At 57.6% G+C, this 23,849-nt stretch overlaps 1 protein-coding gene across 1 annotated transcript in view; it reads right to left on the bottom strand.

The window, feature by feature from the left end:
* PEPD (peptidase D) overlaps window positions 1-23,849 on the bottom strand; it is a 126,549-nt gene that overhangs the window by 8,641 nt on the left and 94,059 nt on the right. Inside the window, exons 10-12 of the mRNA XM_019654525.1 lie at window positions 16,333-16,401; window positions 14,636-14,713; window positions 4,289-4,437 (exon numbers count right to left, since the gene is read on the bottom strand). Of these exons, the coding sequence (XP_019510070.1) occupies window positions 4,289-4,437; window positions 14,636-14,713; window positions 16,333-16,401 (296 nt within the window). The remainder of the gene's footprint in view (window positions 1-4,288; window positions 4,438-14,635; window positions 14,714-16,332; window positions 16,402-23,849) is intronic.

Genomic DNA, 23,849 nt, shown 5'->3' with positions numbered 1-23,849 from the left:
GGAGGCCCTGAGCCAAGCTGGGAAGGCAGCAGAGGGCCCCCTGAGCTGCATCCTCATAGTCACTTCCAGACAAAGAGCTCACTTCATCCTAAGACAATGGCCCTCTAGGGATGATGTGTGCGCCAGGCTCTGGGGGTGCAGGAGGGAAGGCTCAGGGCAGGGGTCCCAGGGCAGGCCCTGTGGGCTGCAGGGAGCTGCCTGGCAGGCTAAGCTGGCGCAGGGCTGAGAGCCTCCAGCCCACCCCACCTCAGACCCCTGTCTGCTGCCAGGACCTCTGGGGACCCACTCACCCTGCAGAAGGGCAGGGCGGTGTGCGCCCGGGCTGCAGGCGCCTGGATGCTGCACTGAGCGTGGCTGTCTTGCTCGGTCTCTGCGTGGTCCCTCCCCGCTACACGCTGGCAGAGTGCCCCATGGGAGGAAATGAGGCCAGGGAGGGTGCCTGTGTCTGGGTGGCTCGCTGTCCCTGTACCTCTGTCTGCCAGACCCCTGTGTTCCAAGCCATCTCGAAGGAGAGGCCGGAGGGGAGTCCAGCCCCTGCCCCAGGGAGGGGAGCAGAGCCCACAGAGGCACCCAGACCACAGGCCACAGGAGACACATGGTGAGCCACGTGGGCCTGCACAGCTCCTGGTGCCCTCCTCACCCGGTGCTCTAACAGCATCCTCTCCTGCTGTGTTGCCCACTCTGGGGGCGGGGGCACTTCTCACCACTGAGAACCCCAACTTCACATGGGCAGCCCCCTGCCAAGTGGCAGAACCCTGACACGAAGGGCAGAGCCATGAGTGGCGGACAGCTGCACACAACTGCATGGGCTGTGAACGGAATGTGGAGGGGCTGTTCACTCAGACCAAGACACAGCTGTTTCCACAGAGCACAGGGCGGCCACGGTGGGTGGTGAGCAAGGAGGGAGAGAGATGCTGGGAAGGGGAAGGCGAGGCTGCAAGAGGCCTGGGTGCTCACCAGGGGCCACGGTGCTCCACGGTGCCTGGAGGGACCGAGTCTGCAGAACAGCCCAGCAGTGGGCTGTGGCCAGTTCCAACACCACGTCTCCGGGCCGCCCCTGCGGGGCTCACCCCAGCTCTCCTCACAGTGTCTCTTCCCCTCATGAAGGCTGGGGGGTACCACTAGTACACTTTGGTGCCTGAGGAGGACAAGGTGGTCTGCACAGGGTAGGCCACCTGTCCTGGCACGGAAGTCATGAAGAGCTCCGATTCCACGCAGCCAGAAGCCAGCATATGGCCTTGGCGTCCAGGCCCCGTCCCATGGGCTGGCATGGGTAGCGTTCTCCCAGGTGCTGTCGCTGCTTGGCTCACCCCTGCCCATCCTCGTGAGGCCCCTCTGAGTGAGCTCAGCCCTCCTTCCCTGGCTGAGTGGCAGTGAGGGACACTTCCCCTCTGACCCCAAGCATGGGACCAAGGCCTGTCTTCCTCAGTCCTCGGGGTCGTACCCCAGGATCTGTGCACGCACTAATCGTTCATCTCTGCCTCTCCAGGCATCTTTGCTGGGACCCTGGCTGTCTTTATTCACTCTTCCCTGGAAGGTTGCAGGAAGCAAGCTTGCAGTCTCAGCGGGTGTTTGTCTTGGCCCAGGAGCGGAACCCACAAACCGGGGGCATTTCTGCTAGGACAGGGTATGGGGCTGACCTGGCCATGGCCTCCTCACCGCTATGGGAAGGCGAACCGACCCATCTGAGAGAAGTTCTGTGGTCACAGGCCTCCTGCCCTGCCGGGACTGCACTGCACGTGACCCGGATGGAGTCAGGCTTAGCGCCCTCGGGAACAGTCTGCATGTCACAATCTCATCTTACCGTGGTGACGGTGGGGGATACTGTGGGGATCCTTGAGGCCCTGGCGAAGGCCCAGCCTGTGCCCCGTGGTGTGCTGGCAGAAGCTGCCCCACAGTCTGCAGAGACCAGGCAGCTAAGCCTGGCCTGGCTCGGCCTGAGGCCTTGGGCCTGTCCCAAGAGTGGCACGGCTAGACCCTGGGAATGGGGTGACCAAGTGAATGCCGGGACCGAGCACCAGGCCTTTCTCAGTGCCATGCAGGGCTCTGGGGTCATGCCTGTGAGCCCAGGCAGGATTGGGGTTGCTCTGTTAGCCAACTGGGTTGGCCAGGATACCAGCTGGGTTGGTGCCACCCAGGTCCTGCCCAGGCCTCAACAGGCTTTCCTGCAGTGGGGTCGGGGGCAGGTAGGGTCAGCCAGGCCTTGGTCACCACTCCTGCCTCCGTGCTGGGCGGGGGCTAAGCAGTACCGGGAGCTTGAAGTCTCCCAGGGGAGACTCTGTCCTTCCAGGGCCCCCCATGACCAACATCCCACCAAATGCCGTCCCCAGGAGCCATCATGCCCCATCCTCACTGACGGCTCTGCCGTCTCCAGTATGGAGTGTGGTAGATAGTTTTCGCCCCTCTGTACGGTGGCCAGTGGCAGGTTCGGGCCCCAGCAGGACCACCCCATGCTCCTTGAGGGACCTGTGATAGGGTGTGGGTGCACAGGGATCCCAGGGTGGGCTCTGGCCCCCTCTCGGCCCTCACAGGCAGCAGAGCTTGGCTCCTTCCAGCCTGGAGTCCGGGCCTCCGGGGCATCTAAATTCACAACTTCCTGTGCGAGGATGAAGAGTCCGCTATGGGAAGGGTGACGTGGTTTGCTCAGTTTACATGGTCACAGCCCACCCTGCCCGGAGCAGCTGCAGAGGGGCATGTCGTGGGAGCGAGGAGGAGACCATGGCTCCCTGGGGGGGCCCTCCTGGGGGCCACACACCCCAACCCATGTTCACCAGCCAAACCCTTTCACTGCATCTGAAATTCTTAAATGACTGATGTTATTCAAAACTGAACAAAAGCTTCTCATCACTGTCGTAAACAGGGTGTGAAGAGAGGAGGAGACACGCCCTTGGGGTGACTGCTTCACGGATGCTGGATTTCACAGGTATTGGGTGATGCGTGCCGTGGTTTAAAGGTCACAGAGAACACTCTTCCTCCTCCCGACGCACCTCCCCGCCCCCGTCCGTCTGTCCTTCTGTCCTTCTTCGTGGACTTCTAAGCACAGGTAAATCCACGTTCTTACGGGTCCCCTTCCTTTTACAAGAAATGGGGCCACTGGCCACCTCGTCCTGCACTTTTGTCTTCACACAACAGTCCATCCTGGAGTTCTCCCATCTTAATACCTATTGATTAGTATATAGTACTCCTTAGAGGAAGCTGCTGCTTTTAAAACAGTTACAACAAGATGCTATTTGCACAGCTGCTAAACCAGCCAAGTCCCATCAACATTGTCCCCCATTGGATCCGATGTGGATGTTCTTCCTGTCTTCCTGTCAGGGCATATCTGAGCTCCCCATCCTGGGACTCATCTCATCACCAAGCTCTGTTCCCGCCGGACAAGAGGGGGTGCGGGGCGGGGACTGGCATCCCCCAGCATCCTTCCCTGGTCCCCCAGCCTCTGGCTGGACGGAGGACCACCCTTAAAGGCCTGCTCACGGTGCGCCTCCTCTGAAAAGAACAGTTTCTGAGGACCCCTCAAAAGCAGCACTTGGCTGTAACTCCCCCCAACAACTGGCTCTGTGGCCGCAGGGGCTGTTCAGCTGAATGCTGAGCTGCCAGGTCCTGGGTCTACAAGAGGTCACATCCTGGGGCATTTCCACTCAGGGGCTCAGCATTGTTTCTTCTTTTTCTATTTTAAAATAAAGGCTTTTCAGAGGGGTGCAGATCTGACTGCGAGGCTCCCTGAATTTAGTATGAACTCAGAGTCCAGCCTTCAAGGCCTGTCGTGGCCTGGTCCCAGATGGCTTTGCAGCCTCCGCTCACCCCTCCCTGAACACTGGAGTGACACTCACTGTTCCCCCCGACTCCCACCGCACCCCAACCCAGAGGCAGCTGTTGGCCCCGAACAATAAGGCACCCCACATCTAATCAGATGCCGCTGTCCAGAGCTGGCCAAGCCCTCCCTGCAGTGGACTCTGCTTCGGAATAGGGCAGGGGACATGCTGACATCCCAGTGGCCTGTGCAGGCAGGGGGATGTGCTGGTAGAGATCGGATGGGACATGGGACAACCTTGGGCTGAGCTCCCCGATTCCCAGTTCTGTTGCTGCTTGGTGGCCAGCCCCCCTTCCTAGGAGTGACCCTGGGGACATGACACCATCCAGAGTCTTACTGGCCAAGCACGCGAGGATTCAGGTCACAGAATGTAGCACTGCTTCTCTGAGGCACCCTGCCACCTCAGAGGATGGAGTCAGGACACAGCCACCTGGCACCCCCAGGCTGGGGCTTCCTCCGCACAAGCCCCGCCCTCACCTGGCTTCATGGCGCTCATGACAGCACGGCAGCTCCGCAGCACGGCCTCGTAGATGGCCTTCTGTTTTTTGGTGAACTTGCCGTTGGCAGGGAAGGAGCACGTGATGTCAGAAGAGAAGCAGTAATACTCACCGCCCATGTCAAACAGGCTGTGGGGAGAGGAAGACATGAGGCCGGTGAGGTGCTTGGGGACACCACTGCCCCAAAGCTTCCTCCCGTCCAGTGCTCATGGGCAGCCCGCTGGGTCCTGGACACATCAGGGTGCTGAACCCAAGCTGTCTCACCATGTGACCCGCTTAGGCAGCAGTTTGGGGCCTCCTACCTCGGTGTTTTCTCATAGTGCATGAACAGCGAAGGGGCCCTGTGCCATCCTGGAAGGCCTCTGACCCCAGAGCAGGGCAGGCTGGGGGGAGTGGGGCTGACCCTGCATACACACCTCTGCCCTCCACGGCCTCTGCTGGCTAGGCCGCTGGATGCCAGCTGTGGGGACTCACTTGGAGAACGAGAGAGAGGCAGAGATGTCCCTAGGTCCCCACCCACCACCTGACCTCTGTGTGTGAGCACGACAAATAACCCAGGGCTGCCCCGCACCCAGCACAGGGCACGGCTGCAGCCACGAGGCAATGTACATGCAAGCTGGACAGGGGCCTTGGGATGGACACGCCCGCCTGACAGAGAACGTGGGCCGAGTTGCACCACCCGCCTCTTACAGGCCCGTGTCTGAGTGAAAACACAGCCAATGGCTCTGCTCCAGCTCTGGGGTCCCCTTGGCCAAAGGAAGGCATCCTTCTCTCTGCTGGGATGAGACAGACGTGCTCTGCAGGGCTTGAGGGACAGGCAGGAAGGATACTACAGAGGACAGCCCTCCCATCCAGCAGGGCTTTCCTGGGGGCCTGGTCAGGTGTACAGCCCCCACTCCTGGGGGGCCGCCTGGAGCCCCAGCATCCCCAGGTGGCAGAGCGGGTACCAGCAGGCCCACATGGAGGGAGTGAGGAGTGGGAGGACAGAGAAGGCCTGAGGCTGGGAGTCGTGAGCCAGCAGAGGCAGCATGGTGCTGGGACAGACGGGCAGACCTGCTGAGTCAGGAGGATGGGCGCAGCCGAGCCTGCCCTCTGGACATCCCGTGATAGGGCCCTGGTGCAGCAAGGCTGGGAGTGGGCCGAGCCTCGCTCCCACGCCCTTGCTGCCAGACGGAGCACAGGGCCCCCGGGCCTCAGAGTCCTCGCTGGTCAAGGGCAGGTAAAAATCCTGGTTCGCACACCCTCCACAGTGGGATGGGACAGGATACCTGAGAGCCTGCTGGGTCCAGGCCTGGCTCCCACTGGATCACCAGGCCAACGGGGTCCCTGGCTGAGAGGAGTGGGGGTGCAGAATGAGCACCCCTCCCCATCCTGTCCCACCTGAGCACCTCAGCAGGCTGCTTGATGGCAGGCACAGAGTGGGGACCCACCAGCCCCCTCAGCCCCTTCACAGGCGGAGGGACACTGGTCTAGCCCCAGGCCTGGGACCCTGCCGCGTCTTCAGGGCCAGGGGACCACTGAGACAGGTAGAGCTGAGGCAGCGACAGGGGCTGCCCTCTGTGACGCTCAGTGCCTGGCTCCCGGCTTCCCTTGAGGGTCGGCCTGCAGCCGCGCGTATCCTGGCAAAGCTGAGCCCAGGGGCAGAGCCTCCCCTTCTGTTACAAGGACCTCTCACCCAAACCCAAACTCTAATGGTAAACACAGCTGCTCAGCAAACGTTCCAGAAGCTGCCTGTGCCTCTGGGGGACCCTACCCCACATTACAGAGTTGGGGGACTCCGGCCCTGTGAGTGGAGCAAGCAGTGGCCTGACAGGCAGCACCAGCTACTTCACAGAAGCAGATTTATATGTATATATATATATATATATTTTTTTTTTTTAATTGGGGAACAATGTTTTTCCAGGACCCATCAGCTCCAAGTCAAGTAGTGGTTTCAATCTAGTTGTGGAGGGCGCAGCTCAGTGGCCCATGTGGGGATCGAACCGGCAACCTTGGTGTCTTGAGCACTGTGCTCTAACCACCTGAGCTAACCGGCCGCCCCAGAAGCAGGTTTTTAAAGGAGAAACTTGAATGCTCAGGATCTCTGGACGCTTAGCTGGAATTCAAAGTCCCTAGCCGGGCACTTTTTAATCTCCCGTCTTTTTCCGATTGCAAAACACCATGAGCAGTTTCAACAGTGCAAAAAGCACCAGATAACACCTCAGGTGATTCTCAGGGGGTGGGGGAAGAGCCCCCAGCAGCACGGCAGGCAGAGGAAGCGGGATTGCATGGGGCCACGCAGGTTGGGTTGAACTCAGAGGCTTGGGATCACCCTGACTAGGGCGGGCTGACGGGGGGACCTGGGCTTCACTTGTGGTGACCAGCCCAAACCCAATGTGGGAGCTGGGGACGGTGAAACAGAGAGCAGCCCTGAGCGGACACACCCATTGCATCTGTTCCCCTGGAGGTTCCAGATGCAACAGGGTGTTTGGGCCAACAGCTGCCAGCAGGTTTACTCCTGCCCGGGACACACTCCCCCAGGGCTGGCCAGGAGGGTGGGCACATCTTAACCCGAAACTGCAGCAACACTGAGGCTCTGAACACGGGTCTGGCAAAGCCCTGAGTTGGGGGGTCAGCAGCTTAGCGCCCAGACAGAGATGGGCTTTCCTGTCCTGGCTCCAGCACTGGGCCTTCAGGGCCACAGTCTTTCCACCTTTAAAATGGGGCAGCAACAGTGCTGCAGGTGTATGCCCTCTAGGGGCCAGTGTGCAGGGCACGCATGGGGAGCAGAGCTGCGTGGGCCCACGAGCCAGTTTCCCCTGGGGAAGCAGAGCATTTTCATGGGGCTCCTTGGAGGCAACAAAGGAAAATCGTTTGTGGTTTGTTGATTCTGGAGCAGATAGGACAGAGTCAGGAGCGTGGGGGGACACTGATCCTGGGGGGCCACCCCATCAGAGGGCAACCTGTAGCAACACCCTGGGGGCAGAAAAATCTACTGGATTGTGCTGATCTCAAAGAAAAAGAGAAATTGCACTACTTAAAAAACCAGGAAGCCCACAAGAGCCCCCCAAATGCAGGAGGCACCTAAAGGCGTGAAAATGAGGCTCTTCTCCAGGCAGACATGACTGCACCAAGTTCTCCAAACTCGCCTCGAAAACACCCAAAGTGCGTGGGATGGCGGGTGCTGGCAGTGCCTCGGCCAGCCTGGCTTGATTATTCGGATTCTAGAAACCTTCAGCTGTATTTTTCTGTTTTAAAATCATCCGCTTTCTGGAGAAGGAAGTATATACACCCAGCCGGCAGCTCCATCCTGCCCAGCGACGCTCAGGCACGGGGCTCAAGTCTATTTTCGTGCTCTCAGTTCCCTATCTTTCTGCTCTTAAAAAAAAAAAGTAAAATAAAATAAAAAAAATCCCCCCCTCAGAGTTCCTACACACACAAGTTAATCAGATTCAAGCCACTCTGGAATCCAGGGACAAAAGCCATCTCTTTTATAAATCATCTCCCTCCAACTCCTCTGTGTCTACTTCATCCGTCCTCTGAACACAAACTGACAATGGAGAATTCAGTCATACTTTGGCTCGGTTGAGATCGCAGGATCCCTCCTCCCCGGCTGCCTGGGGACACCACCAGGAACCCCACCATCTTTGGCCGCGTGAATGTGTGTGATAATCTAAGACATGTGGGGAGATATTACACATCTCCGAGCAATATGCTGGCCTCTCGTTCCTCACATGTGTTCATCTGCTTCTATTTCTGGCTGGGATGACAGGTTCTGTCTTCCGTTGGCTCCTGCTGGGGCAGCTTCATGCCCGGGCTACCTGCCACCATTGGCCCACCCAGACCCTCCCCAGGTCCCACCGCAGGGACCGGCCAGCCCACAGGCAGAAGGCCTACAAGATGGTTTGGCCAGTGACATGGCTTGGGAGCAGTTTGGGGAAGATGCTGCAGTGCTTACACAAGGTCCACTCTGCACTCAGTTTGTAGCCTCCTTTGAATCTCCCAAGGTGTGGCCTGACACTCAGCTCCCTAGCACCTAAGACCGACGCTGTCCACGCACGTATGCGCGTGCACGCAGACCTATTCACGATGACAGAAGCATTTCAGACCCCGGCTTGCAGCTGCCCAGCCTACGTTCCAGGCCAGGCCAGGGGATTTCTGAGCAGCAGGAACCTCTTGCTTCCCTTCAGACCTTAGCGTGAGACAGAGAGAAGGCCTACCGGTTACCCTCCTGTTCATGTGCCGCAGCGGGCAGCCCCACCAGATGAGGCCTGTGAACCAGCTGCCCGCACCCAGCCAGACCCTCCATGCAGTGCCAAGCCCCAGGTGTGACCAGCGGGCAGAGGCCATCACTTGGAGTCCTGGAGGCTCCTCCAAGTGTCACAGGCTGACCCGCCAAATAGACCTCTCCCCAAGTGCCTTCCGGGCATTCCTGCTTCCCAACCCAGCCACAGGACAGCTGCCCCCCCCCCCTGGGGCTGGACAGACAGGACTGTCACTCAAGCACCAGCCCCCATAGCAGAAATCCCCAGCACACATGGTGACAAGAGCAGACATGTGCTGGGGGCCTCCTGTAGGTCTGGAAAGAACTACTGTTACTGTTCTACAGGAGATGTGGGGGGAAGCAGAGCACCCACGTGGGGCCACGTCCCCAGGAAGGGCACGACACGGCACCTGGCCTGGTGTGTGGGTGGAACCCAAGGGCTTGCCGCCGCCACAGCACCGTGGGGCAAGGGCTGGGTGTCAGGGCCGCGGCCTCCGCGGGGGAGGGAGTGAGTCGGCGTCACGCGCGCGGCACATGCTGCATTTCACTTTTTTTGGTAAGCAGTGTCCCATGATGTCTGCGAGCACCCAGGCTGTCTGGATCAGTGCTTTTTAAACTGTGGGTTGTGAAGTCACTGCGTGGGGTGCTATGGTAAGAAACATAAATTCAACGGATGGACAGAGAACACATGGTCAGGGTGTCCGGTTATAATCTGGGTACGTGTGCATGCATGAACGTAAATGGTGCTTCTCACTGGACAGGATGTTGAAGGCCACGGCCACTGGGCTGGACAGATGGCTGACCAGGGTTTGTGCACTCCTGAGAGTGTTCTCTTGCCCTCAGGGCTGGACATGTCCTTAAGACCATGAAATCCTCAGGATGGAGCTGGCTGGTGACAATCAGGTGTTCCTCTGAGGAAACAGCAAGGTGGAGCAGCCTGAGTTGAGCTTGGCCTGACATCAGGGAGCTGGCCCTGGGTGTGACACGCATGCGCTAAAGCCCACTGACGTCAGGCACCAGGAAAATGGGGCTTGGAGGCCCCCTCAACCCCAGACCCTGTGCCAGCTGGGGAGGAGCCTCCAAGCACAGATTTGCCCCTCTAGCAGGGCCCCAGTGTGCAAACACCAGACAAACATCAGACCAATCGGCCATCAGGACGAGCAAAATTGTCCCATCACAGCCTGTGGGACCCAAGAGATGCCAGTGGTGCTGCTGGGGCCCTGGGTGAGCAGCAGGCACCTCACAGCCTCCAGGGGGCAGGCTGTCTGTGACGGAGAAACAGGCCATCGACAGAGGGGGTGAGATGAAGGTGACCTTCCCAAACTGTTTAAACTAATGTCCAGGCCCCTTAAAACCTGCAGAATTAACAGGGAACGAACGTGAGAGAAGGGGCAGGGAGGAGGCGGCTGGTAATGGTGCTGTGTGGGCTGGAAACGGGTGGCCAGGTGGGCAAAGAGCCCGCCATGGCCATGACCCCTCATAGGCCTGTCTCCACAGCTGTAGGAAAGGATGGGACAGCACAGGGACAGCTGTGTAGAGAAGGGCTCTGATGCCACCTCAGCTGGAGGATGTGACATGGACAGCGGGAGCAGAAGCACATACCACCTACACACCAGCAACGATTCAGGTGCCTTCAAGGGCTTCCCTGGGAGGAAACTGGTAACCCTTATCTGTCCCGGCAAACAGAAGTGGGGCTTTGGTGAATGTGAGCGGTGTCCCTACCTTTGCGGGTCAGCAGGGCAGGGCAAAGAAACAGATGGGGTCATAGTCCCACCACAGGGATGGAAAGGGGACGACACTGGCTGGCTGCTGGGCGTGGGGCTGGGACAGGTCTCTTCTACCCGGGCGGGCCACGCCCCACCTATTCCCCAGGACACAGCAGATCACTGCCGGCAGGAAGGAGGGCCAGCCCACACGTCCTAAGACAACGCTGCCCTCTTCTGGCCAGTGCTGGGAGGTCCAGCTCACCACCCACCCCGGCTGCATCCGGCCTGCAGCTGGGTAACCCAGGCCTGGACATCCTTAGGCTGGTGCTCTGGAAGGCTCTGAGAAGGGCCACAGGGCATCCTACCCCAGGAACCCCTCTTCCTGCCACATGATCCGAGGGTGGAGGCGGCAGGTGAGGAGGGGTGTCCCAACTGTTTTCCAAATCAGAGCCCACTGGAAGCACGCCCTGGACCCCTGCCTGCTTCCGCCCCATGGAGTGAACCTGCTGACGGGCCCAGGATGGGCAGGGAGTGGTACAAGGCCGGCCTCAGACTTGGGAGACCAGAACAGGAGTGGGCCCAACCCTACTTGCCCTGCTTCCTAGTGGATGTAAATGTGGACGATGGCGCCCCCTCGTGGCTCACAGGCACCACACCAGTCCTCCACCGCCTTGCGGGCTCTAGTTTTCAGAGCCCAGACTGGTTCTGGGCGGACTCGGCAAGTGCACCAGGTGACACTGTGTTTCCCTGGAAATAAGACCTAACCAGAAAATAAGCCCTAGCATGATTTTTCAGGATGCTCGTAATATAAGCCCTAACCCAAACATAAGCCCCAGTTAAGATCGTCAGCCAGACACGACTGTTTGAATAAATGCAGATTTTTGTACATGAATAAATGAATACATGTAGATTGTTGGAGCAAGAATTTATATAAGACCCGGTCTTATTTTCAGGGAAACATGGTAAAAAGCTGGCATAGTATGAGGAGTGGCCCTTGAAATGCTCTTCTCAGCTCTCAGGGGACAAGTCTGGCGTGCAGTTAAGAACTTACAGGCCCCAACTTACAGGGCGATGACTGTAGCGGGCCACGGCCCAGCTCCGAGGAAGCTCCTGGAACTGGAAGAACAGAGGCATGGGAGGTGGGCCTGGCTAGCCTCATACTCCACCTGGGACACACATAGCGGACTGTTTTGGGGTTGAAAATACAGAGCAGGTAGGCCATGTGATTTGAGGGCTGTGAATAAATTAGGCCTTGGGGTCTCTTAACCTCCAGCCTGTCTTGGAACCAGCTGCTGAAAGGTAGGACTCGGGGGCCTGGAGCACAGGTAGGAGACACCCCAGCCTGCTGGTTCTTGGGGGGAGATGCCACAGCGCTGAAGCTCTCACCTGCCAAGGGCCACGCTGCGCCAGGCTCCACTCTCAGCACTTTGCACTTATTATCATGGAATCCTCCCAGAGCTAGATGCTATACCACTCCCCAAGGACTGACAGAGAAACTGAGGCTCAGAGGGATGGCCACGCAGCTCGGGAGAGCAGGGACTTGAAGTGGGGCCCTCTGTACTTATCACACAGCCCCACCTCTCCCAGGTGCCCTGTGGGGGGCGGGGAGGGGGGATTGTAGGGAGAGGGGTGGAAAGGGCTGGGCTCACTCAGCACCCACTCGCCACCTTCTCCAGTTGGTCTGACTCCACTGGACTATCTCCAGCCCCCAAACAGCCCCATGACTAAGGGTTAAAGTATCTCTGGGGCATTTTCACAAGACGTCATGAGACTGAAACGCAGAACGTGCTACACCAAAAGGGGCCTGGGTTACAGGCACCGGGGGACTCAGCTTTAGGAAACATTCTGCACTATGCTCATATTTTGGTTTCATACCTTATGACAAAGTGCCATAGCTTTTATGTTGGGATAACAGAGTGATTTATTATTTTCCGAATGCCGTGGGTGCTCAGCAGATCAATTTCAATAAAACAATGGCTTATAAACGCCGGCAGCAATCTGGCAGCAGGAGTAATCAGCAAAACATGTTGTTCTAAACACTGCATAATAAATTGACTATAATAAACTCATAATTATTCTACTGGCTACATTTCAAAGTTGGCACTAGAAAAAGAAAATCGGGGCTTGGCATTAACATAATATCCGCGGGATTCCTCGGATCACTTCTGTCTCTAAAGCGGTGACCAGGAGACACAGGTGCCACGCACTGCCCAGGAGGGCTGAGGCCACAGCGCCTGGGCCAAGTGGAGGCCTGGTGTCTGCTGTGCCCTAGTCAGCCAGGCCCATCCTATCGGGGGCGAACCCAGGGACAGATCTGGGACCGGCCTCTCGTGGGGTGAAGCCCGTCTTTGGGGCAGATAAAGAGGGGAGTGGAGAAGCAGCCACTTCCTCTGGGGTGTGCTGAGCTCCGAGAGAAGAGATGTGAGTGGCCACATGGCCCTAGGGCAGGATAGCTGGGGCCATTAGTGTGGCTGGGACCCTGCCTCTGCCTGGGGACTGGGTTCCCACGTCTTGTCCTAGGAAAGATTACAGGAGCTGGGAGTCCCTGAAGAGGCCAGGAGGTCTCTCCTTGGGGCCACGAGTGCTCAGCCATGGCCCAGAGGGGCAGGGCCCTCCCATCTCTTTCCTTTGTCGCCAGCTGAGCCAAATCTTAGGCAGCCAGTCAATCCCTCCCCAAGCCCCTCTGGCCCTGCCTGGACACGGTACGCTCCTCTGTCATGACCCTGCCTGCACATGGTGAGAGGAGAGGGAGATACCAGTCTCGTGGGAGCAGGGCGAGAAAATCTACCTTAGCGGATGTCCCTGGTGCCAGGCCCAGGGGAGGGCCCTGTAAAGGTTGCTACATGCAGGGCGTACTTTCCCTAGGCCGGGAATGGTGTCAGACACTTGGAGAGGGTTGCAGGGAGCAGCAGTGCCCCTGGCTGCCTCCACGGCCACTTTGGGCATAGCCCTCTATGCGCTCCCGGCCCAGGCCCCCGGAGAGAGGGTGCATCAGCTCAGCTCAGCACTTATGTTCCTGACAAGTCCCTTGTCCCTTGTGCAATCCTGAGAGGCATGTGCCATCTCCACTCACAGATGAGTAAACTGAGGCTCAGAGAAGGAACTAAATGGGCTCCTACCAACACTGGCCTGAGCCAGAACATCCCCTCCGGCTACTGACCCAGCATGAGTGGAGAGCAGCCAGTCACGGTGCCTGGTGTGCCCTGTGGTAGAGGGACCCTGGGATCAGGTGAGTTCCCGAAAACACGCAACAGTGATAACTCAGAGCACCTCTCTTGGCTCATACCCCCTGAGGGTCTGGGGTTGGGGTGCCCGGGCGCAGGCTCCCTCACTCCTTGCTGCAGGTCTGGGTTACACCTGCGTGAGGCAGGGTCCTGGCCAGTGTGCAGGCATCCCTGGAACTCCAGCTCAGGGACTGGGCCTAGCAGGGCACACGGGAGGCCCAGGAGGGAGCACGACTGCCTGGAAGATGGCTCGGGGAGCCTTGCGCAGGTGCCTCGGCAACAGGCGGGAAAGGGACCAAAGAACAGGGTGGGACGGTGAGCACACCCCATCCCACTCCTCGCCTGTGGGTCAGTGTCCACAGCAAGATGTCTAAAGGCCAAGACAGGGCAGCCCTATGGGGCTTGTGGCCTCTGGGCAGCTATGAGTAGCCCTGAGGCAGCCTGGACTGGCCCTGCCTGATGTCGGGGTGGTGGCGAGGCCAGGGGGTGGGGGGCCAGTCCAGGTCAGTGAGGCGCCCAAAGACCCCTCCCGAGGCCCGGAGCAGAGACCCAGAGAAGCGGAACCTATGCCTCGCACAAGCCCTACACACCGGGGGGGGGGGGGTCCCCCAGAGTAGGATCTGAGATTCTGCCAACAGAGCAGAGTCCATCAGAGCATTGGCGAGGTTCCGCCCACATACGCTGAGTCATGGCTCCTTGAAGAGCTGGGAGCACAACAAACTGCTCAGAAAAGCTCTGCGAACAGCCTTAGGGGTGAAGCACCACCTCTGACCTCCCGAACTAATGGCTGCATATGCCAGGGGGTCCTGTGGCTGAGCCTGGCAGGTGTCAGAGGGAGAGAGGCCCCCTAGGTGTCTTCTCTGCTTTAGACTGAGGTTCCTGCTAAATGCAGAGGACAGAGTGCAGGGGTTGGGGGACAGAAAGCCCGCTGTCTCATGGTCCCATAGGGACCCACCTCCACCCCACAGCACTTCCATGCAGGCCAGTGCCTGTGGCAGAGAAGTCTGGGCCCAGAGCAGGACTGGGGGCCTCACTGTGGCCGGCCCTCACAGGGTAGGACCAAGAGGCCCCGGCTGGTCACGCTTGAGTCCCACCGGGGCCCCGATATTCACCCACAGCCGGGGCAGGGGCAGCTCAGGGGCTGGCTTACTCACCACATATCTCCATCCTGGATGGTCCGGTCGTTGGGGGCCCCGGCGTGTCCGTAGTGCAGTACAGCTGAGTTCTCACCGCTGTAGGGTGACAGGGAAGCTCAACAGCTCGTCCTGGCCAGCAGGCCCCAGGAACTGGCACCCCAATCTCCCAGTGCTGCCCATGTTGCAGCAGAGACCCAAGGGTGGCTGGACCAGGCCCACAGCCTGAGCTGGGGGCAGGTGACACGGCAGACCGGGTACCCTCAGTCACACGCTGGCGGGCAGCCTCTGGGCTCAAGGGGGCCCTGCCTACAGGGCTTCTGTGGCGGACGCTGCTCAGACAAGTGCCCGCGGGGCTGAAGGTGTGGGCCCGGTGTGGGCAGCACATGTGAAGGATGGAGTGGGAGCATGCGTCTGCAGGCCTGGGGAAAGGAGTTGGGGGGAGGCCGTCCTTTCCTGGTGGCTGAAGGGAGAGGAGAGACCCACTGGGGGAGGCCGGGGCTGGGTCAGGGGATGCCGGGAGTCCTGCCTGGCCACAGACAGGGCACTGCGGCTCCTGGCTCCTTGGCTCAAGAGAGCTTCCCTGAAGAGCGATGCCTTTAAGAAAAAAAGGACTTTTAAGTCTGTCCAAAGGAAAAAAAAAAAAAAGAAAACCCCACCTGGGTGTAATATTTATGGCCCCGTTCGGGAGTCTCAGGAATCATAAAAGTAGAAATAATGATTTTTCTCTCTATCCACCAGAGAAGAACATTTCCAAGGACTGAGATGTTCACATGTATTATTCATGTGCTGAGGACGTGCACATCGGCAGGGCCGGCTCTGTCCTGGCTGAGCGGGGGCCAGACTGTCTGACCCAAGGGGCACAGCATGAGGCCTCAAAGACATGCCTATTGTGACATCCACAGCCACAATGACACCCACACAGCTGTGCACACCTCCACGGACCACAGAAGGGCGTGATCACGGCCATCAGCTGAGCTGCCCCTGTATTTATGGTCACTGATACCCTGTGCCTCCAAGTATACCCAGCCACATTCAGGTGACGCAGACACACACAGAGCCCCTGCGCCCCCAGCCACAACATGCCACACGCAGACATGCCTATAGTGACACCCCCCAGCAGAGCCCCAGACCCGCCCACAGCCGTGAATGTCCCCAACACAGTCACATGGGGGTGGGGGTCTGTCTCCCTCTCTCCCTCCCTCTCTCTCTCTCTCCCTCTCTCTCTCTCTTTCTCTGTCTCTGTCTCTCTCTCTTTCTCTCTCTCTCTCTGTCTCTGTCTCTCTCTCTCTCTCTCTCTCTCACACACACACACACACACACACAGATACACAACCATAGCTCCTTCCACCCCCACTGTACACAGAAGTCGCCATAGCCCGAGGTCACAGCCCAGTCCCCACCTGCTGGGTGTGTGCCCGTGTAGAAGGGGTGAGGAAGGCCAGTGATGGCCCCAGGAGCAGCTACCTGGAGACGGGAAGGGAGAGATGGCAGCAGGCAGCCGGGCCCCGTCCTTCACACAGCACTGGCCACAGCAGGCAGAGGCCACCTCAGCTCCCAGGGCCTGAGGAGGGGCGAGCCCCTTCCAATCTTAGGTGGGCACCAGTGTGAGCATGGGAATGGGCAGGCGTGTCTCAGCTGGGGAGCAGGGGGCCTCCTGCACCTCCCCGCCACCTCCTCCCGCAATCATCCCCGACGTGGCCCAGGAGCCCACTTACCTGCCGCAGATGCAGGTGTAGGAGCTGTGGCGCATGCCGCCCCGGGAGTAGCAGTAGTGTTCGAAGAGGCTGCAGGGGAGGAGTATATGTCAGGGTGATGGAGTCAGAGTCTACGCGTCCCCCGCAGGGCCTGAGTGTGGGTCTGTGAGGCTGGAGCTGGAGCCTGGGGTCAGCCGCAGGCCCCAGAGGCACAGCAAGGCCAGAAGAGCACCACCCGCACCACCGCAGCACTGCCCGGCCTCCCAGGGCCGCGGGGAGGGCGGCCCTGGCCCTGTGGGAAGACAGGCTGATGGAGGTGCCACCGTTTCTGCAGGGCTGGAGAGAGTGTCTCCCCATGACTGCCATGTCCAGTGGCCACACTTCAACCCACTAGGAGGGGCTGGACACGCACAGGGGTCCTGGCCTGAAGGATGGGGGTGAGGGGTATACGCTCGGGCAGACGGAGCAGGACAGGGCGGTCTCCAGTGAGGTGGAGAGAGGCAGGGTCAGGGGGGCAGGCTTGCGTCCCCCTACTTGGGACAAACAGCAAACTAGTTGCCCTGTTCCCCCCCGCTCCCCGACAAGACCCCACCAGCCATATCCACAGCACGTCAGCCGTGCTGAGCCCTCGGGAGGCCACGATGACAAGAACACCGGGGAGGCTAGGAACGCATCCCTCCTCCCACCAGATGCCCCAGGACCTGGGGATGGGGCTAGTCTCTGTGCAGGACTCTGAGCTCTGAGGGCCCAGACTTTCCAGGCCTCACAGGGCTGAGCCCCTTCCTAAGAACAGCACGGCTGCCCGTGAGCGCATTAGGTGGGGATTCCGCTCTGCATGTGCTAGGCCTGTTTGAGGGAATGTCTATATGGAGGAGTCTAATCTTCCAGGCACTGTAAACACAAATTATGTATAATTGCTATGACTGGATGTTAAGTAGTTGTTATGCAGGAATCGTTCTACTGTATTCAGTCGGCTTTCAGGCTTGCCTTACAAACTTCACATGATAATTGGGTATCTGCAAGTGAAATATTTTCCTCCACAGAAAGGATTTCAGGAACTGCTAGGGAGGCAAGAAAGCCGCACGCTCCCCATGGCAGCGGGAGCACTCAGGTAGCTGCCATCGACTTCCACCTCAGACCCAGAGACCGCGGATGGTAAGACCAAGTCACGGCCGGGGGTGTGGCCAAAGCACAGCATGTTCCTCCATGTAGCAAGCCCTCCTGTGCCGAGCCCCAGCAGGCAGTCTGTGAGCACCACGGGTTCTGCACTGCCTCTGCTTCCTGCCGACACACCAGGACTCTGCAGAGAGAGCCCACGTCGGATGGAAGATGCCGGACACACCATGGAGCAGTGGCGCTCCCTTAGCTTTGAGAGACTGCTTTGCCCAGACAGAAGCAGGCCTCAGAGGGCCGCACGGCCATTCTCCAAGTGATAGGGACAGCGGGCCTCTGTTGGGGCAGGGACTGTCCTTATGAGAGGACAACAGACATGCTGCCCGACGAAACGGGGTGAGGTTGGTTCCCTCCTGCAGCTAGTCTCAGCGGCAGGCGTTTCTCTTACTGTACGATCTACTCAGTTTCTAGTCTTCATTGCTTATGGCTAAGAAAAAAGTAATTTAGAGTAAAAGGAACAGCTTATGGAAGCACCAAACTAAGGACCGGCTGACCCAGTTTTCACCTGTAAACGGCAGCAGCCGGCACTGGGTCGATTCTGCCAGTCACGTGGACAATTCCACACCCCCCCAGGAAAAGCTGAAAAGACGAGGAGAAACGTGCCACGCTGGAAATTTACTCTGGCATAAAAGGGTCTGAAGTTCTTCCACTTGAACTTCAGCACCTGATTTTGTTTCTAAATTAAGTTTCCTGTCTGAAGTTCTTCAACTTGGACTTCAGCACCTAATTCTGTGTTAAAGTTTTCTGACATGACGTGACGACAAACCAGTGCTTTGGTGGCAATAACAGGCGGATGCAACAGGCCCACGTTTTCTGCTCACAGGCCTCAGCAGACCCTCTCTTTGGGTTCTTGGGCCTGGGATGTGGTGCCCATGTTCGGGGTGGCGGAGGGGGGGAGGCTGTGGAAAGATGGGAGTCTGACATATTTCTGATTTTCAAGGGGAGGGGGGATGAGGAGAGGATGCTTCAGACAGAGCCACATGCTTCACAGGAGGCTTCTGCACAGCTCGGTCGGCGCTCGGCAAGCACAGGTCACAAGGTCAGACTGCAGCAGCAGAGCCACCCGGTTTCCACCGGATGACTCACAGACCCAGGCGGCAACAGAAAGACACTGAATAAAGACGCCTGTAGACCTTTAGAGAAAATACGATACACGGAGCCAGGCGAGGGGCCTAACTACTGAGTGACCCAAATCTATGGCCAAATTCAGTCACAATGACATGATGGCAGCGCACGTAGCCGGAAACCTTCCCACCTCCAACACTCAGAGGTGTTGCATGAAGTACAATAAAGCAGAGTTCACAGGACGGGGAAAAAGTGAGGCCGGAAAGGAAGAGGGGGCTGGCAGTCTTGGGAACCTGAGGCCTTGGCTTTCGCTGCCATGTGGGGACAGTGACAAGGCCTCGGGCACACAAGACATAGGAGACTAGAACTGAGACCCCCACTCTCCCCCACAAAGCTGGGGCCTGGGCAGGGATGCACCCTCAGCCAAAGGGGTCGATTTGGGAGAAAATTCATGAGCATCCAAGGAGGCAATCGGGAAGCTTGCCTGGGCTCTGGGAAAAAAATAGAAAACATTCCCTCATATTTCACAGCATGGGTGTGCCCTTCATGGGGTTCAGGTTCAAGTGTGAACCACCTGCATGGTTTGGAAATCCCCAAGCCAGGAAATGAACAGAAAACTTGGTCCCTGACCGGTGGCCCCTGGAGAACCTGGGAGGAGCAGACACAAAGCCAAACTGGGCAGCTGCACCCTCAACCCAGGCCAGCCAGGATCTGCACATATGCGTGCGCACACACACACAGATGCATATATGTACACACATGCTCACAATGCACATATATACAGGTACATGCGGGCACACATACACATGTGCACACAAACATATGCACACAACACACATGCGTATACATATATATGTACACACATACACATGCATCTACACCCCCCCACACACACTGAAGATGAACTCACAGAACACGCAGATTTTATGAAGAACCAAAACAAAACTGCTAGACATGACCAGTCTATCCACCAGAGGACTGCAGCAGCGCTGATGACCCCAGCGACCCCCTCTGCCTGCTCTCTCAGTCAGTCTGTGACTCTCACGTGCGGCACAGGTGTGGTGCTGCGTCTAACCGCCCCTGCTCCCTCCTGCTTACCTGGATGGGGGATGGGGTGGGGAGCACCCCAACTAGGCAAGTGGCCCTCACCCCCTCCCCCAGCAGCAGAAGGAATGCGAAAGGACAGGGGTCTGCCCCTATCCCTGCTGCCAGAATCACAGATTCCCTGCTGCTTTGTGGTCCCTGGAGCTGTCCTCCACACGGCCATTCCTCTAATATCCTAGCCTATAAATTTCTCACAAGCAAGACATGGGCAGAAAATGCTTTGTATCCAGGCATAAATGAGAACCTTTAAGTAACCTGGGAGTGTCTGTGCTGTGAATAATGAGGTGAATGTAGTTACTGCTGCAACAGAGGGGCAGGCCCATTTGTCAGAGCCTGGAGATGACTAATGGGGCAGAGACAGCCGATTCTGAGGCCCAGATTTGCAGTAACGGTGTCTCCAGGGATAGCACTGCTAGGCCTCCCCTGGGGCCCACAAATCCAGCCCATGGAGCCTTCCTGGGCACACAGCCCAGCTCCTGGCCTCTGAGGTTTATCATTTCATGAGGAGATACACACAGCCCTATAAAAATGCATTAGCTGTCCAAGATAATGGCAGAAGGGCTGCCCTGGCAGCAGCAAGTCTCATCAAGCTATCAGAGCCAGTGCAAGCACTGGCAGACAGGGCCAGCCAGGGAGGTCAGCAGGGGCTTTGGGCAGCACTGGCCGTACCATCCCCTCCCCCAGGCTGGGCCTCAATGCACACCGGGTTCCCAGGAGGCTGCGCCAGGAACAGGAGCATGGAAGGGAAGAGGGGCAAGGTGGTGGAGGCCACTCAGCTGAGCAGAGGGTCTAAGAGAGTGGACAGTTAGGACACAGGGGTATGAAGGCGGGTAGTGGCCAGAGTCTGGGGGCCGAGGCATTCCAAGCTAAAGGCAGGGCTTTCTTGGGCCCGGGTGGCAGCCCACCCCTGCTGTCACTGCAACTTTGGGCAGGTGCCTCCCAAGCTCTCCTGGCAGAAGCAGGGTCCTCATGACTGCCTTACACTCACTCACGCCTGTGGGTTCCCCACTGTCCCTGTCCTGCAGTCCCTGCCCCAGGCCCTGCACCCAGCCTCTTGGGACACTACTCAACATCTATGCCAAAGCCAAATCCTGACTCTGCCACTTACTTACAAGCTGTATGGCCTCTCTGTGCCTCAGTTTCCTCATCTGTAAAGTGGGATAATAGTACCTCCCACAGGTACTATTAACGTGCAGATCCACGGCTTGGACACCAGCGCTCACACATTCCAGCGCAGCCAGGTTCTCTGTGGGTGTCCTCCAGCCCCACATACAGGCCGATGCATGTGCAGCATCTCCAGAATAAGTGTATGCACGTGTGTGTGCACGCGTGTGCACACACGTGTGCACACACACAGAGGCCTTTCCTTTTGCACAGGGTGTCTCAGCACATGGTTCCTTCCCAGCTGCCTCTGCGTCACTCACATCCTGAGGGCTCTGCTCATATCCTGAAGAGTCCCAGCTCCTTTAAGAGGGTTCTCTGTGGGCTTTCTGAGGGGTGTGAACGGGCGGGAGGGGGGAGGGGAAGGCTGCCTTGTCCCAATCCTTCCCAAGGCCGCTGGGTAAGACACAGAGAAAGTAGGGAGCCATCACTGACACAACAAGCATATTTTAAATGAGCAAGTAGCAGTCACATGGTCTATCACTAAGAAGGGACTGATTGAAAGTCTTGGACTAAACCCAGAAATGCATTATTAATAAACTGGTGCTCACAGCACAGCCTGCACCGACGTGGCACCACCAGGGACATGGATCATTTGTAATGGCTGCAGTGGCCATCTCCACCACCAGCAGCTCTTCCTGCCAGATGTTCCCTGAGTCTCCTCATGCCCCCTCCTGCTGCCCCCACCCAAGTGCTAGACCAGGGTCAACATCACCTTCCCATCCAGGACCTCCCGCGGGGGACTTGGGGACGGGTACACGGCACCGGGCATCCTGGGTCTGCACGGACCACTTTCACAGCCAACTGGACAAAAACAGACTCCGTGAGCTCACGCCCTGTCCAGGCCACTCTCCCGACTCCTCAGCCTCTACCAGCACCCCTGATCTACGGGACTGCGCAGGACGGGGGAAGGGTGAACAGGGCTTGGGGCTCATGCAGACCTGAGCCAACACAGGCCCTGCTGCCTATTTGGTTTGAGACTCGGGGCAAGTGCCCCTCCAATAAGAAAAACCACGGCCACCTGCAGCATACTGCGTTTACAACAATCCTTCCAGGGGAGAGCGACTGTTCTAGGTCACAGATGAGGAAACTTCGGCTCAGAGCGGTGATGTGCTGTGGTCAGGGAATCCAACAAATCCACGTGGGAGCTTAGAGTCCACACAGGGTTTCTGACTCCGATGCAGCCAAGGTCTGAGGTCTGTAGGACCGGGGGATTGGAGTAGTACCTGTCAGCAGGACAAGGCTTCATGCTCTGTAAACACTGGGGGTGGCTAATGCTCTGCTATGCCTTCCAGCGCCCTGGCCTCACATCTGCGCAAGGGGCCCCAAGTGAGCTGAAAATGGGTCTGCGAGGAGGAACGACTCTGCCCAATCCCGGGACGGTGCCCTGGGTGGGCTGGTGGAAAGGCGGAGCTGGTGCTCCAGGAGAGGCCCTTGGGATGCAGAGGCCCTGGAAGGGGAAAAACCACCAACCAGAGGCAAGGATAGTGGAAAAGACGGCGGTGGTCATGGCAGGAAAACGAGGAGCACCAGAGAGATGCCAGTCACTCCCCAAAAGCAGCTTATCAAGGTATGAGATAATTAGCATTTTAATTGGACAACTGGGAATTCTAAATTGCCTATCTTGTATTACGCAAAACTGAGGACGTAACATGACATTCAATTAACAAATATTCCCCTTTATTCTTGACACGCTTGATTGGGTGGAGTTTCTGAGTTCCTTGGTATCAGGTACTAGATAAAACACTACACCTCTTAGTTGTCGAAGCCCTGGTTGTATCAGACTGCTAATAAACTTAAATAATACATATGTGTATGTGTGTGTATCTGTATGCATGCACACACACACGAATGGAAGAGATCTTAGAAATTCTCTACACAGAGAAAATAATAAAATTAAAATAAAATTAAAATCACCCATAATTCCATCCCCCAGAGGTAACCTCTATCAAATATTCTGTTGGCCATCCTTCCAAGCATTTTTTTTATGCATAAGCACAGATTTATAAACTGTAAGCTTCTTTAAAAGCAAGTCACCCTTTGACTGAAGTCTGGCATATATACAGAAAGGGACTGAAATCATAAGGACCCCAGCTGTTTCCCGATTGTAGTGAATAGTGCTGCCGTGGACGTACTTGCCGGTCTTTGGGGGCATGTGTGCATGTGTCTCCATTGAGCATACAGCTAAAAGTGGAAACGCTCCGTCCTGGGATTTCTGTGTAGGTTCAGCTTAGCTGATAAAGCCCAACAGTCTTTCTGGGTAGTTGTAGCAATTTGTTCACTGGCTTACAACGTCTTCCACTTCTTACCTGTGCAGGGAGCCTGACTGAGCCGAAAAGAATCTGTAACGACAAATGGTCCCACCCAGTCCTGGATGAGGGTGGGAATGTCGCAGGGAAGGTCCTTGCTAAAATTCCTAGAAACAGTAGATATAAGTCTATACTACTTTTCTTTTTAACACTGTCACGATGTCCAGACTCCGACTACTTCTTCCCACTAACACTGCTCGTCCCTGGTGCGGGTGGCCATCTTCTGCTGCCTGGTCCATGGCGACAGTGGTCTAGCTGGCCCCCGGGCTTCAGCTCCTGTCCCCTGCAGAGTGTGCTCCACAGAGGTAAGGGGCTCCTCTCTGCAAACCCAGCCCTGGCACCCTGTGAGCAGCCGGCCTTCCTCTCACTACCCACCTGCTCTCGTCCTCTCAGTCTGTCTCATTGCTGCTCCTGGGATCACCAGGCAAACTCCTACCTCAGGGCCACTGGATGAGCCCCGTTCTTTCTGCCTGGAGTGTCTGTCCCAGAGGTCCACAGCTCGCTCTCTCCTCCTTCAGGTCTCTCCTTCATTGTCTCCTTCTCAGGGATGCCTGTCCTGAGCCCCTGAATAAAGAGTACACCCTCCCCCTTTAGCCCTCACCACCATCTGACATATTATCCATCCATCCATCCATCCATCCATCCATCCATCCATCCATCCGTCCATCATCCATCCATCCATCATCCATCCATCCATTTATTCATCCATCCATCCATCCATCCATC

The sequence above is a fragment of the Hipposideros armiger genome, unplaced genomic scaffold (genome assembly GCF_001890085.2).
Source record: "Hipposideros armiger isolate ML-2016 unplaced genomic scaffold, ASM189008v1 scaffold_224, whole genome shotgun sequence".
Taxonomy (NCBI): Eukaryota; Metazoa; Chordata; class Mammalia; order Chiroptera; family Hipposideridae; genus Hipposideros; species Hipposideros armiger.
Note: the sequence above shows the minus strand (reverse complement) of the source record. Positions and strands in the feature narration are given on the sequence as shown.